The 16,048-nt window shown below is 39.5% G+C and overlaps 4 protein-coding genes across 5 annotated transcripts in view; 2 read left to right on the forward strand and 2 right to left on the reverse strand.

Annotated features, from left to right (window-relative positions):
* Positions 1–3,535, forward strand: part of LOC115234513 (short transient receptor potential channel 6-like) — an 8,399-nt gene extending 4,864 nt beyond the window's left edge. The window contains exons 2-4 of the mRNA XM_029805647.1: positions 2,508–2,656; positions 2,865–3,030; positions 3,299–3,535. Coding sequence (XP_029661507.1) covers positions 2,508–2,656; positions 2,865–3,030; positions 3,299–3,505 — 522 coding nt within the window. The 3' untranslated portion in view covers positions 3,506–3,535. The remainder of the gene's footprint in view (positions 1–2,507; positions 2,657–2,864; positions 3,031–3,298) is intronic.
* A 181-nt stretch (positions 3,536–3,716) lies between these two features.
* Positions 3,717–4,427, reverse strand: LOC115234514 (pancreatic lipase-related protein 3-like; the record flags this gene model as incomplete). The annotated part of the gene is made up of 2 exons (XM_029805648.1): positions 3,717–3,960; positions 4,043–4,427. Coding segments are annotated over 2 exons (603 nt in total), but the record flags the coding sequence as incomplete, so codon positions are not given.
* LOC115234402 (protein CREG1) lies at positions 4,414–7,443 on the reverse strand. Its single transcript, XM_029805453.1, has 5 exons — positions 6,935–7,443; positions 5,624–5,778; positions 4,945–5,064; positions 4,776–4,857; positions 4,414–4,703 (listed from the first exon to the last, which is right to left on the reverse strand). The coding sequence occupies exons 1-5, from the start codon at positions 7,215–7,217 to the stop codon at positions 4,582–4,584; spliced, it is 762 nt and encodes a 253-aa protein (XP_029661313.1). The 5' UTR covers positions 7,218–7,443; the 3' UTR covers positions 4,414–4,581.
* Positions 7,444–10,710: 3,267 nt separating this feature from the next.
* LOC115234401 lies at positions 10,711–16,027 on the forward strand. 2 transcript variants are annotated; one of them, XM_029805452.1, is made up of 2 exons: positions 10,711–12,163; positions 12,671–16,027. In XM_029805452.1, exons 1-2 carry the CDS (start codon positions 10,878–10,880, stop codon positions 15,558–15,560), a joined length of 4,176 nt encoding a protein of 1,391 aa, XP_029661312.1. In that variant the 5' UTR covers positions 10,711–10,877; the 3' UTR covers positions 15,561–16,027. The 2 variants fall into 2 exon arrangements, with proteins under 2 accessions (XP_029661312.1, XP_029661311.1); XM_029805451.1 differs by having other exon boundaries at positions 10,711–16,027.
* Positions 16,028–16,048: the final 21 nt, after the last annotated feature.

Raw genomic sequence — 16,048 nt, forward strand, 5'->3', positions numbered from 1 at the left:
ACAAGGATATTTAGTGGATATCCGATTATTGTCCACATATCCACGTCCACTGAATATCTGACAAGGATATTTAGTGGATATCCGATTATTGTCCACATATCCACGTCCACTGAATATCTGACAAGGATATTTAGTGGATATCCGATTATTGTCCACATATCCACGTCCACTGAATATCTGACAAGGATATTTAGTGGATATCCGATTATTGTCCACATATCCACGTCCACTGAATATCTGACAAGGATATTTAGTGGATATCCGATTATTGTCCACATATCCACGTCCACTGAATATCTGACAAGGATATTTAGTGGATATCCGATTATTGTCCACATATCCACGTCCACTGAATATCTGACAAGGATATTTAGTGGATATCCGATTATTGTCCACATATCCACGTCCACTGAATATCTGACAAGGATATTTAGTGGATATCCGATTATTGTCCACATATCCACGTCCACTGAATATCTGACAAGGATATTTAGTGGATATCCGATTATTGTCCACATATCCACGTCCACTGAATATCTGACAAGGATATTTAGTGGATATCCGATTATTGTCCACATATCCACGTCCACTGAATATCTGACAAGGATATTTAGTGGATATCCGATTATTGTCCACATATCCACGTCCACTGAATATCTGACAAGGATATTTAGTGGATATCCGATTATTGTCCACATATCCACGTCCACTGAATATCTGACAAGGATATTTAGTGGATATCCGATTATTGTCCACATATCCACGTCCACTGAATATCTGACAAGGATATTTAGTGGATATCCGATTATTGTCCACATATCCACGTCCACTGAATATCTGACAAGGATATTCATTAGATATTTACATGTTATCTACATAATATCCATGTCCACCAAATAGCTACGAAAGATATTTATTAGAGATCCACGTGTTATCTACATATTCATTTCTTATTCGTAAAAATGTTTGCCAGAAATATTTAATAAGCATATATCCATTATTAATTAGAAATTAAAATCTATATAGTTATATTTGAATTTTTTTATATACGTATAGTTAATATAATTATTAACTATTCAATATTTTACATTTTGTATTATGTGCGTAATACGCATACGTTTATCTTCTTGGTGCCTATATTATCAGGTGATTGCATAAGTTCGTGCCCGATTTAAATATAAACTTCAATAGATTATATTTTAGAGATAACACTTTTATTAATCAATTATATAGTCTCCATTCTTTTCTACAATGGTTTTCCAACGATCTATAAGCTTGTCGATTCCATTTTTGAAGAAAGAACTTGTTTTTTCTTGAAAAAAGTTTGTAAGGTGGTTTTCGACAGCTTCCTCGGAATTGAGATTCTTGCCATTTAAACTATTCTGCAAAGACCGGAACAGATAAAAATCTGAAGGCGCAATATCTGGAGAATATCGGTTGCTGCGGGTGCTGCAGAATTTCCCATTGCAACTCCTGCAGTTTTCGCAGCGTCTGTTGAGCGACGTGTGGCCTAGCATTGTCGTGGTGGAAGATGACGCCTTTTCGATTGGCCAAAATCGGACGTTTTTCTCGAATAGCTGCAGCGAGTCTAGTTAGTTGCTCACAGTACTTGTCCGCCGTGATTGTTTCGCCGCGTCGGAGCAGCTCAAAGTAAATAATTCCCTTGCGATCCCACCAAACACACAGCAACACCTTCATCGGATGCAAGCCAGCCTTTGCTACGGGTTCTGCTCCTTCAGCTGCTGTTTTCCATGTCCTCTTTCGCTGTACGTTTTTGTAGAGAATCCACTTTTCATCGCCTGTTACCATTCGATCTAAAAAAGGCTCTTTTTTGTTACGCTCGAGAAGAGAAAGAGCCACAGTCATACGGTTTAGCTTATTCCTTTCAGTCAGGAGATGCGGCACCCATGTATCAAGCTTGGAAACGTATCCAAGCTTTTTTAAATGACGAAAAGCGGTTGAATTATCGATGTTCAGCCTCTCAGCAATATCCTCAGTTGTAATCCTTGGGTTTCTTTCCACTAAGGCATGCACAATGTCATCATCAATGCCAGAAGGCCGTCCAGAGCGGGGTTGATCCTCCATGTTGAAATCACCATTTCGAAATCTGCCAAACCACTTTTTGACTGTTCGGAGAGCAGGAGCGCGGTCCAAATAAACGGTTTGAATATTTTTTTGTGCAATCCCAACACTCACGCCTTTCCGAAATTCATATAACATTACATGCCGCAAATGCACCTTTTCGTTCTCCATTTTTAATGATTTCTCTTATGCACAAATGGACTTATCTGAACAATGTCTGACGCTAAATTGACATAAGACAACGTCATCTATTCGGTGTAAGCAACAATTACCACACGAAAACAATAGAACTCCGCCATGCAGTAACTTAATGCCATCTATGAAAATCGGGCACGAACTTATGCAATCATCCAATATTTATACATTATCTGCCTAAAAATTTATGTACCCATATATGTAACAAATAATTATTTTCCTTTCTACAGGTATCATTCTCTTCATACATGCTCGTCAGTGTTATAGTATTGATTAATTTATTAATTGCTATGATGAGCGATACATATCACAAAGTGATATCACAGAGTGATATCGAATGGAAGTATGGTCTCAGCAAACTAATACGTAAGATGCAAAAGTAAGTAAATAAATTTCCACACATTTCCACAAGATTTCTCTCTCTTAAAGATTATTTTAAAACTCCTTAATTTCTAACATCACGTAACTCTTTGATCAGAGAGAGGGCTTTTCTAGAAAATTTAAAATGCGTGATTTTTTATGCATTTTTACCGTAAATTTGGAAATCTTTATTGTAATTTTATCACGTCGATTTTATTTTTTTCAAGAACGAGAACTGCGCCAATTCCGTTAAATCTCATTACCACATGGGTCGAGTATTTGAAGAGTGTCTGTATGAGAAAACGAATTGCAAAGCAAAAGATTGCCAGGTCCCATGGATACATGGATCCCAATATGCATCAAAATGACTTTCCGAAATATCCACTTTCTGCCGTACGTAGATACCAGATATACTTATGGAAGACGTATCGATGCAATTTATAATTATTTAGCCGTTTAAAATTTTTATTTCCATTTTTGCTTTATTATTTATATATTGTAAACATGTTATAATTTACTAATATTATATTGTATTTACGGTTATCATTACGGTTTATCATTATACATTCCAAAGTTTTAAAAATTTCCAGTTATCTTTGAAGATGTGCAATTTATTAAATAATTTCCGGGGTATTTGTATCTGTTCTTTCCGTCTTTTTAGAATAATAGAGTACTTCCATTACCACGAACGAAGGACAGCGTTAATTTTTCATTACTTCAATCGAGTCCGGCCAACAGTCAAAGTTCCTTGAGTAATATTCCGAGGATAGACAACGTCGTCGACTGGGATACAGTTCGTCGAAAATATCGCATGCAGTTTTGCGGCGAAATCGAGAAGCTGTCCGATGGAGTAGCAAAGCTTGCTTAAACAGTAAAATCTATATGCAACATATATGTGCAATAGGCGTCATTTTTTTATTACGCTCCTATTTTATATCGTAATGCATATATTTGTGTAATAGGTATCATACAAGTAAAATACTTTCTATACCCTTTTGTACGTTTCTCTGCGATATTGCTATATAATTGTAATAAAATATATATATGTGTCACAAGTAAAAACGCAAAGTTACATTATCTCTATACTATCTCCACCATCTTCGTTTTATATCACGCCTTTTCCAAATGGCGGTTCTGAGTTGGTTTCCAGATAAAAAATGCCCCGAGTGTCAATACTGATAAATTCACCCATCAGAGTGGAATTATTGCTGCATTTACCAAACTGGAAATCTATCCAACTGGCGCATTGTAGAGCGGGAAAGCCGTCAGCATGCACGATAGACTCGGCGAAAAATTGGTGCGATCTACCATGACTACAGTATTCTAAAGATGCAAATTTTAGATTAGTTCTGTCGCATATTATAAAACTTAAATATAAGCTGCAAATATGTTGACGATATCGTACGGGATGAAAGAACTGGGCATCCGGGTTGTCTGAATGTTCCGCCGTTCGGATAAAAATCTACGTGGCCGATGGGTCTGAGGATGCCCAAACTACCAGCACAAGTGTGTATAATATCGACGAAATTGGCGTCTGTAGAATCCAGCCGCTCTTTCGCATCTTTCAGGTAAGGCGTCTCGAACGCTGGTCCAGCCGGATCAAGTCCGGTAATTCGACCGAGTTTCCCCGACAGATAATTACCAGCATATCCGGCTACGTGGGCGCCTAAGCTATGCCCCAGTATATGGATATCATCGTAGGAAACTTGAACCTCCGATACGAGAAATTCTATAAACGCAGCCACGTATTCTCCTACCTGCAAGCACACAAATTTTGTGTATATATATATATATATGTGTGTGTGTTTACGAAAAATATGAATTCTTTTTATAAAATCTTTTCCTGAGAAAGCAACGTCTCACAATATTGAAACTCGAGAAATTTATTAGTATGACAGAATATCTGCTTATTAGACACACTGGTTCAGCAAACATTCATGTAATTTATCCGCGATTAGTCACTGGCGGATGAAAATAATCCTCTACGGAAATGTATTTTGGTCCACCAAAGTTGTTCAACAAAGCAATCGCAAATATTTTTAATTTTGCAAAAAAGAATCCATGATCTATATAAATAAATAACACAATGTAATATTATACAAATTTTAAAAATAACATTTCGTAAAATGCAATATTACCTGCGGGCATATTTTCCAATTTCGGATGACGACCAAAAAATAATTGTTTTGCAGTCTCATATTCTGTAGTATCGTTTTTTATCTGCCATTGAAATATTGAGAATGTTAATAATAATTAAAATCAATATAATACGAATAATATAAATAGAATGTAACGATTTATACTGACTGCTATAATTTTTCCACTTAGTAGAACTCTAGCACATCGCGGATCCATTGGATCCCATTGTCTATCTTTGCAATAGTTTCCTTGTGCTAATGATACTAGGATAGTTGTGCGATGGTCTCTCTGCAATAATGAAGCATTTATACGATATAATCGTTATAAAAAATTCAGATTTACGTGTAGATAAATTAGATATTTTATCAATACGATATAAAAATATTGTATTAAAGAGATTAATAATTCTAATGTAAAAAAAAAATATATATGTATATAAGCCACAAGCTGTAATGTTTTTCGCAATTTTCTTATCAACAAGCGATTGATTTAAAAGTCATTCAAAGCAAAATAATTAATTTGATTATATCAGTTGAAGATAATTGAACATATTTCGAATTTGGATGATTAATTATAATTATCTATACGATAATGTAATTATACGATAACTTATTGCCGAAAAAATTATTATCAGCTTATCTTATGATTAGCAGAAGATATATGATATACCAGTTGAAAATATAATTAATGTAACATCGCACGAATAGAATATCTTAAAATTTTTCTTATAAGAAAATTTTCTGATTTATTCTCCTTCTCTTCACATTCTCCTTTCTCGCGCGTCAAATATTCTGGATAGGATATGCATTATATATCACGATATTACATGTATATGATGTCTACTTACAGCAAGATCTTGAGCGGTGTAGTCAAGAGGAGTGAGATACATATACGGCATTCCACTGCCATTTCCAATAGGTCCATCGCCGATAGAAATTACATTCGCAATGGGAAATGTTTCAACATCTTTTCGCGTGCTTATTGTCGCTACGGCTGCCCAATCTGCCGATACATAGAACATAAAAAAATATAATCATATTAATAATTACGTAAGTAGAAAGATACGCTTTTATTATAAATATCACAGAGATATTTGAATGTAAATGTCGGGCACAACCATTAGTGCACTCGACTGTATGTGATGGATCGAATTGTATTCACAAGTCATGTCCCGTTTTTTTTATATCTTATATACAAGAGAATGATTGAAATATTTTAGAATAAAAATGTTAGAATTTTGAAACTTTTAACAAAGCTTTCTATTCTTTGATATCTCTTTAAACAGTAAAATTATTTTATGAGTATCATAATATTCAAAAAAATCGTTCTCTATATATACTCGATATAGCACGAATTGTTTTATTAATTGATATCCAGCCAAATACGTGCTTGGCACAAAAGATCAACGGTAAGATGACAAGAGCAAACAGCACGCTACGTGCACTATATATATATACATACGTGTATATTTTGTAAGATATATAACAAGTTATGATGATGATATGAAACGCGCGCATATTATATATAGTTCCCCAGTAAGCAATTTGATAACAAATTGTTGCCAAATTGGCATCAAATTCGCTCAAAACTTGGTAACAAATCCAGTGCCATCTGTGTCCGCATTAAGCTTGTGTTTTGGTGACAAAGCTTGCTAACATAACCTGACAGCAAATTGACGGCAAAAAACGAGCAAAGCTTGACATGATTTGACGTCAAATTGGTGCCAAAAATCGAGCAAGATCTGCGCAAGACAATCTGACAGCAGATTGTCAGCAAAAACCGACAAGCACTTGGCAATATCTGTTAGAACAGATGTGGCTGACTGGGTCCATTTTAAAGTTGACTTTCGATAGTTAAAATGAATAAATATTTTTTTTTATATTGTAACGTACACGTACCAAAAAAAAAATTTATCCATTGTATTTAATTAAATTTCGAAAAGTGTTAATGTAAAAACGAAAATTACAGATGTATATGAGACATATATACATGGATATATATTAGTAGAAAATTGATAGATATTATTACACTGCAGAGCCTTTCTCTTTTTTAAAATAACTTATTAAAAGTATAATATTGTTATATACTACATACATTATATACTTTATTTTTACGTCAAGAATTTTCTCATGAATGATATACTATATTGGTCAATTACCAGCTTGATTAACGACGTATCTTGCCACTAAAGCTGTTTGATCTTTCGGTGGTAAATCTTGTATGGCTCGGTTATTAGTCCTTTGACCGCCTCGATCATCGAATCCGATCGCACGCCTCAGAAAATCGACACTATATTCGCTCGATTGCTTTGTTCTTTTCCATTTAAGAAACTCTTGAAATTCCTTCCAATATTTACTATGATTCACTTGCGCATCGCCGAGCTTATACGCCTCGCTTAATAAAACACAAAAAATGATAACGCTCGTGATTCTCAACGTCATATCTAGATGAACTGTCTCTACGAGTGTGTTTTACAAGGCGCAAATGAAAAGCGGTTTCCACTCAACAGTGTGATTCTTGAAGATACAATGTGTAAGCCACAAGTGCGCTGGCCGTTACTGCGCGTACTTTATAAACTTTGTGATTAATGCCAGGCTAAGATGACTATGAAGATTGTAGTAAGAGTCAAACATTTGTTAAATTCGAGCGCACGCGTATCGCGAACGTGGATTCAGTGATAAATGTCATGCGCGGCTAACGTTTTATGTAATGTAATGATGTGACGAAATTCAAAGCGTCGTCCAAAGGGTAAACAGCGATAAAATATATCTAAATAATATATACTAATATATATAATATATATAATATATACTATAATATATATATATATACTATAATATATACTAATTAAGAGTTTACTTTTAATGCAATAAAACAAGAATTAATATTCATGTATCCACATTATTTTCAATATTGTTATTCCGATTATCAAAGAAAATGCAAAATAGGATTGTTAATTAAGATTGCTAATTTTTTTCTCCGGATTCTGTAATAATCTATAGTGTATATATAGAGAAAAATATTATTAATATAATGCAATATTATTCATCGCGATACGCGTGCGTCCGAATTTGATTTATCAGATGTTCGACTTTCCTAAAAAGCAACGAAAAAATAAAAAAATAAAATATATTTATTTAACTTTTCGTTATCTTTCGTTGGAAAGATAAAAAAACGAATCGGTAACGAGAATCTCATAAAATTTGAGAAGTTCGTTTGACGCTTAGTTATGGTGCAAGGTCGAGGAAACTGGTACGTCAGCCACGGCCACTGCCGAGGCTCTCCGCTCGATGTGGGTCGTCGTCTAACTGTTTTACGTACCGTTTCTCCGCCCCTGACTCTCTGTATCTTTCAGCAGCAGCAGCAACAGAAGGAACGGACGCCTACACGATGATGTCCATACCTTGTGCTGCTATACATTACAGTAATGCTAGCGGCAATCGCGATCACGAGAGTTTGATACGCTCCATCTTTTTGCGGCCTTTTCCTCGAAGATGCCTCGTTATTCTTGAAAATCATTGAATTAATTATCGAATTAATATAGAACTACATTATAAAGTAATATATATTGCCCATTAACCGTTTGAATTTATGAAGCCTTTCTATCTCGCACTATTTTCATAATTTATACGAGAGAATTCGACTCATACACATATATTGCCAGATTAAATCTTATGGGTATTATTAAATATCTTTTCCGTTATCTAATTTTGCTGTTACTCTGTCAGTTATTCACAATAGTTAATTATTTCACAGTAATATGTCATTAAATTCATAACTTTTAATGTAAAGATGAAGCGTTTATGGAAAAACAGCTACTTTTAAAGTGCATTCCGAACGAGAACAAAAATCTATTTATATTCTTTTTCCATGCAAACATTAATCTTTTGTTTTACAAACAAACATACTCTTCTATTATCTGTTTACCTTGTCGGATATTATACAGGGTTTATCTATCTTCTTTAACTCCCCATAATTATTCGCTTCCTCATTTCTTCTTTGCTTGGCAACGGCGTTCTCCTACTCTTTTTACACCTGGCTTATTCGGAGCGAGATTTTCCTCCACCGCGTGTCCTCTTACCACCTCTTCGTCTTCCTTCTACCGTCCTGACGACAAGGTTGTTCAGTCGCTATACGACCTTCCTCCAGGGTTACGAGTCCTCAGGGCTCTGATTTTTCGTTCTCAACACGCTAATTGCAAAAGAAACGTTTTTTCAACGGAGTTGTTATCCGCGATTATCAACTTCCATCAAAATTGTGTTGCATCAAAAATCGCACGCCGATGGATCAGTAAATAACATCAGGAATCGCGCGAACCCAAGAGGAGGCTTCGATTGTCACCTTTTAAATCTGAGATCCACTATATTTCCACACATAATCAAGGTATAAAAAATCTGTGAAAAATTATATATAGATAATTGATAATGAAAAACTTTTTACGTTATTATTCATGTAATAGATTGGCCGGATGTCAAGATAAATAAATAAAACAACAGGAAATTAACAGAAAGAGAGAAAGAGAGATAGAGAGAGAGAGAGAGAGAGAGAGAGAGAGAGGATCTCTCTTTATCTCTCTCATTAATATATTAATTAATAAATAATTAATATATTTAATAACACTTTTTATTTGCATATATTGTATATGTATATATCTAAAATAATTTTTTTAATAAATATTAAACTGTTATATACATGTATGTATAGATACACACATAGATGATAAAATTTATCGAGTCTAAAAAAATGACAATATTTTAAAAATTTGGAAAATGTTGCATTTTTCGCATATTGATAGATACAATTGTAAATCTAGGCGAAAATATCGCGCATATAAAATACGATTCACGATACGGTCATGTACATGAAATTGAAATTACACAATTCGGGGGCAAAATCCCGAAACAGGAAACAAAGTGGGTCATACTGACCAACATCACCTGGCGCGTTCCATTCACCATGTCAGAGGAAGCATCACGGGTCACGACCATAAAATCATGAACGTTATAATCATGTTATGAATGGTGAACGGCGTCATCGCATACGCACACAGATGATTTCAGCGGACGAATGCATGTCACCATATAACGTTATTCGACCTGAATATTAAAGTCAAATAGAGGATTATCAAAACTGTAGGACAGCTTGGGGGAGAGACATGGACAGAGAGTGCTATCGATTTATATGGAAAGCATGTAGAAAGAGAAAAGAAAGAGATGATGCTATGCCGGAAGATGAAGAAAGATAGAGATAAAAAGAGAAAGAGAGATACCATTACTAAAAGCCGTTATACATTGAAACGGAATTCCATCTGACGTAACACGATATTCTGTTCTATACATTATGGGTTCATTGTAACGTCTGTGTTAATGTATAAATTTGCATTTTTCCCCGAAAATATGGATACGTACGAAAATCATATATTTATCGTTTATTTATATGTTCTGAGAATAGCTTCGACAGTCGGAACTTATCAAGTAACAGTCTAACAGGCCGTTACAATTAGCGATTCATTCAGCATTATGCATTATTATGTTACTTACAGACATGAGATGACGCGTTTACAGTAACGTTTTCAGTTTACTCGATCAATATATCTGTTATACAAAAAACGTTTAAAATTTTGCATAAATAAATATGACATGTATATAAATCTAAGGGGGGGGGGGCAGATATTGAATCATATTAAATAGGTCGTTCCCTCTTTCTTCATGCTACTATCTACTACTTTCGCTGAAGCGAAAGATACCCGCATAAAAAATTTAGATAAGAACCATCACAAGTAAACCGGAAACGTATAATGAGCGTAAATATGAAACGTTAGAGAAGCATGAGAAACGAAAAAAAATATTACATAAAATAAAAAATTTACAAATTTGCATATAAATAATTTTCATTATACAAATGTCACCAAGTTCGTGTATATTATTGAATAGTTAAATATTCTTTCATTATCACATCCGTTAATTGATCTGTGTTCTACAAAACAGTATGATTAGAAAAGATTTATAAAATAAAAATCTAGATATCTAAATCGATGGAGCGTGCCAAGAAATTATATAAATTGATTATAAACAATATTTTCCAGACATTGTGTGTATGAGATGCGGAGACGCTTATGGACGCTCCTAGCTGTTCTGACATGTGTGTCGGGCGAATATCTGATGGGCGGCCACCTGGACAACAATGCCGGGTCCCAACAATCCGGCAAGATCGAGAATTCTTCCACATTAGGGCGTAAGACGCGTCTAGATGACCTTGACCTGGATCTCGTGGCGGAGGAGAGTGCCGTTGCCATTGGCGCTACCGCTGATACTCCAACCGGCGACAACGACGGCGACGTTCCACGTTACCATATTCCGTATCCTTTCGCCTTCAACGGAGGTAAGCCGTTCTCATTAGAGAAAGATCCGATAACTGGTAAGATCGACTTCGAGAAGGCACCGCCCGTCAAAGCCCTCAATTACACCGATCATTATCGCGAGCGTGAGGATAAAGAGAGCGAGGATGATGATAGAGTCAGTGACGAAAAGGATGTATATCCGGAACGTAAAAAGAACAAGGGCAAGGAGAACGAAGACGTCAGTCCGAACGAGATCAACACCTATGCTAATTTTCACGATTTCCTCAATCTGCCCGTTCACTACTCCTCGGACAAATACGGGAACGACAAGTACCCGTTGATCTCGAGCTCGTACGCGAACACGAAGGTGCAGAGCGGCGCCAATAGCTACAGCACATACAATCACAGACCTTATAATCTCGAGAACGATCTGTACGTGCGTCCTATTAAGAATTCTTACGCGCCGATAACGAAAACAAGCACGCACAAGACCACGGCTATCGATGATGATAAAGCGAAGAGGACGAGTCCGCCGACAATCACGACTTCCGTACCGACCATGATTACGAACTCGTCGCGAACAATGCTTTCTACTTCGACCAAAGCACCTGCTATAACCACGTGGAAACCGTCCAATACTCCGATCGCGTTTCACTCGATCGATCGTACGGAGGTGGAAAACGAGAAGAATCTTCTGCCGATCGAAAAGCTGCACGCCTCCGGTCACGCGGAATTTCATCAAAATCCGAGCAACGTCCCAATGCGAACTACGAACGATGGTACGATGATGGAGAAGACGCAAACCGCCCCTCTTCACAAAGATCATTCGAATCTTGATAACTTTGTGCTGTCTCACACAAAACCTGAAACGAAACCGGCGCAAAATGAAGAATATAGAGATTCTTATGACACTTATGAGTCGTCGGACGGTGAAGGCGAGGGCGACGGCGATGGTGAAGGTGACAGCGATGGCAACAGCGAAGAGACCGATTACTTTTTACCGTTCAAAGATTTATTAAAGGAGATCACATCGGAATCTTCCACAACCACTTCTCCAATAGCATCGACGGCGGTGAACTCGTCGCGAACAATGCTTTCTACTTCGACCAAAGCACCTGCTATAACCACGTGGAAACCGTCCAATACTCCGATCGCGTTTCACTCGATCGATCGTACGGAGGTGGAAAACGAGAAGAATCTTCTGCCGATCGAAAAGCTGCACGCCTCCGGTCACGCGGAATTTCATCAAAATCCGAGCAACGTCCCAATGCGAACTACGAACGATGGTACGATGATGGAGAAGACGCAAACCGCCCCTCTTCACAAAGATCATTCGAATCTTGATAACTTTGTGCTGTCTCACACAAAACCTGAAACGAAACCGGCGCAAAATGAAGAATATAGAGATTCTTATGACACTTATGAGTCGTCGGACGGTGAAGGCGAGGGCGACGGCGATGGTGAAGGTGACAGCGATGGCAACAGCGAAGAGACCGATTACTTTTTACCGTTCAAAGATTTATTAAAGGAGATCACATCGGAATCTTCCACAACCACTTCTCCAATAGCATCGACGGCGGTTACAACCACCACAACCGCCGCCACTACCACGACAACGGTTACCGCATCGTCGGCAGGAACTACGACAACGGCCGCTAAGACGATCATGCCTTCGCGATCCGTATCTTCGACGCCGTCCGCGCTTCGAGAAAATGCGTTGGCAAACAGCCAGCCTCAATTCCCAATGATGCCGCAACATCCGATCGTTCCTTCGTCCTTGAACAGTGATCGAAGGCAGAGTGTCACGGAGCGTTACGATGATATAATCAGTCACGGATATAGACCAAACCCGATGCCAGTCAAGTTGGAACCGAACAGAATAGGAGCGGGGACCGTGATAGAGAGCACGAGCAATATTGTGATTCCGCCGGATCAGGATACCGTGTCTTTTGTTCTCGGTAATCGTCAAAGCGTCGAAGGTGGTTACTATTCGGTTGGAACAGCCGTCGGAGAGAATCTTTACGGCAGTTTGTCTGATACCGACTCCACGCTCTGGCCGCTTCACAACGATCCGCACAGCCTAACGATGAAGGGTGTTAAACACGGGCATTCACCAGCTCATTCCGTCACTGAATTACCGAGTCCCGCTCGCACTACGCAAAAATGGTGGCCACCCAGTCCCCTAAAAACCAGCAACGAGATCGAACCGATGAAGTCTCCGAGTCCTCTCGTCGCTATCGCGAGCGCAATAATTCAGGATACAAAAAACCGAAGCAAAGAAAAAGATTCTGGCTACGTCATTTTTCCGAACGATGAAACGAAGGACAAGGATGCGGCGACGACGGAGGAGCGTATCGTGATCGTAAATGAGGCGGATGGCAGCATTCGTGAGTTAATTACTCCCAAGACGACGACGTTAACGACGACAATGGCGACAACGACAACGAATAAAACAAAGCTCGATGTTTCGGCGACGATTGGAGGAGACTTGCCACAGCTCGCCGACGACTTGATACCTCCTGCGGAAAGTCCCAGGCCACCGTCATACTACTATAATTACCAATACGATGTATCAAGACCGGATCATTCAAGATTACCACAGAGATCACCTCTGCCGCCACCACCATTGCGTATCAAGCCGCACTCGGTGCCTCCGTTGGACGCGGGACTTAGGAAACGTCCATACTCGCCAGACACGAAGCTGCCTAACATCCTGCCCCAGTTTCGACCTAACGCAAAAGCGTCACATGGTCATCGCGGTCCGGACGCGATAGGAACGATGCCAGCCGGGCAAGGCCCGTCAGGTACGAGAATCAGACAGCCGTTGCCGAGTCATTTGTCCACCTCACGAAGACCTCTCCACCCACCATCACCCTCGTATCTTCAACGTTTGAATCCACCGCCGCCGCCGATTCACGCGGTTAGACTAGCTTTCGTGCCGACATCCAATGTGGACAACATCGCTCTGCCGCACGAGACGGAATCGACGATACGAACGAGACTTCGCCCTCCGCACGTGGCACCATCGATCTCACGCGTAGGCCTGGAGGAGAACGCAAAGTTGTTGGCTCACGGTATCGGTCAGGCAGGCATAGCAAGCAAGAATAGCGAGAGTAGGAAGGAGGATCATGGTAAGAGCGAAATTGTGAACGAACGAGAAAACGAAGAAAGATACCCGGAAGAACCGCCGATGACACCGCCAAGACCGCCACTGTTTCCGAAACGACGTACGACAGATCCTCCGCGCGTCGCGACTCTGCAAATGATACAGCATCACGGTGAATTGGTCGGTGAGATCGGTGAGAACGACGAGAACGACGAAAACGATGAGAGCGATGAGACCGACGAACCGGTAGAATCTATATTCGCGCATGAAGCGGAACGTAGAAAATCTGACAATCACGATCCGGCGGAAATACCCGAGCAACCTGTATACGTTGTATATCCGGTCAACACTGCGGTCAATATACATCCGGATGATTCCAACGAGAAGGACGGGAGCGTCGTCGTGGGTACGCGAGGCCCTCACCGACCGCTACCACCCGACACTTTGCTTCAGAACGATCCGGCGGAAGAGGCACATACTGTATACAACGGGAAACCTTTGGTCGCCTTAGATTTTCCATATCCTCTGGAACGGCCCGATCCGACATCCGTCTTTCCCGCCGCTAGTGTGAAAGAAACGCCGCTATTGATACCCAGCAAGCAGCGGCAACAACAACAACAGCAGCAGCAGGGTTCCGTCGTGAGCGAGCAAGAGAAAAACGGAAAGGACGAGCACCTGGATGCGGTAAACGTGATCCCGTATTTGCAGGACTTTCTACAGACTTCTAATCGAAAGAAGAATGACGCGACAATTTCCGTGACGTTGCATCGCACTGGATCGATCGCAACTGCATCGACGTCGACCGCCTCGACATCGACCTCGACGCCAATCGCTTACGTTTACACGCCGACGCACGCTCCGTATTCGATTCATCGTCTTGATGAGGACGTCGACGACGATGATGAGGACCACGCGGACGCTGCCGCGAATGTCGATGTGAAGCAAACGGTGTTACTACCTTCTCAACAACCATCGAGCTCTTCCAGCTCAGCACCGGCGCCGCAAAACTTTATGGCCCCTTTCGTCGCCAGTATAAGCGCCGAGACGCCTAGCAAAAACGGCTGGAGCGTCGTCGTCGTCGAGCCGCCTGCGGGGGCGGAGAGGAGGTCTGATAGCGACGGAGGCGAGTCGAAGATTGTTAGCTCGGAGATCGAAACGCAAACCGAGAAGAACGAATTTGACGCCGATAATTTTAAACCGCAGCTCTTCGGTGGATTTAAACCGATCTACGAGTTTCCTATGGAGGACGCGGTGCGTCGAGACGTCGCCGACGCAAACACCGAAATAGACACTCCCAGACATTCCAAGAAACTGCTGTCCGTACCTGATAAAGGATAATTTATTAAATAAAAGATACAGAACTCGTCTCGTTTTGTGTTTCCCTTCGAGCTTTGCTCTCGGACATTCCGCGCTTGTGCTTGTTTTACTACTTTTCTCGCGTATACGTAAATGAAAACGTCGACAAAAGCGAAAGCAAAACGTAAATTAGTAAGCAATAGGAATAAAGAGCGAATGTCTTTGTGCGCTGCTCGATGAAAAGACACATACATCTTCGTGGCAGAGCCAGCTAATAAACGACTGTTGTCACTCATTTTTATGCCGCCTAATCCATAAGAACGTCGTGATATAAAATAATATATAATTTATTGCAATGATTTGCATTAAGCTCTGCCTCGTTGATGTATAATAGCGTCCAATCGTTAGCTAAATAAAAAATATCGGCGAATGTATAAAACGCTGAATAAAAATATTAGTAACGTTTTCTTTGTGGGCAATACTTTTGGAATATTTCGTTGTTATAACTGTGTAATATATATATATATATA

The sequence above is a fragment of the Formica exsecta genome, unplaced genomic scaffold, assembly GCF_003651465.1.
Source record: "Formica exsecta isolate Colony F162 unplaced genomic scaffold, ASM365146v1 scaffold2, whole genome shotgun sequence".
Lineage (NCBI taxonomy): Eukaryota > Metazoa > Arthropoda > Insecta > Hymenoptera > Formicidae > Formica > Formica exsecta.

What these genes read in the sequence shown, in the direction of transcription:
- LOC115234402 (XM_029805453.1), bottom strand. Translation starts at nt 7,217, where the DNA reads ATGACGTTGAGAATCACGAGCGTTATCATTTTTTGTGTTTTATTAAGC. An exon ending in ACACCGCTCAAGATCTTGCT is followed by an intron (nt 5,065 to 5,623) that starts GTAAGTAGACAT and finishes TCATTATTGCAG; the next exon opens with AGAGACCATCGCACAACTAT. An exon ending in ATTGGAAAATATGCCCGCAG is followed by an intron (nt 4,704 to 4,775) that starts GTAATATTGCAT and finishes TTATTTATATAG; the next exon opens with ATCATGGATTCTTTTTTGCA.
- LOC115234401 (XM_029805451.1), top strand. Translation starts at nt 10,878, where the DNA reads ATGCGGAGACGCTTATGGACGCTCCTAGCTGTTCTGACATGTGTGTCG.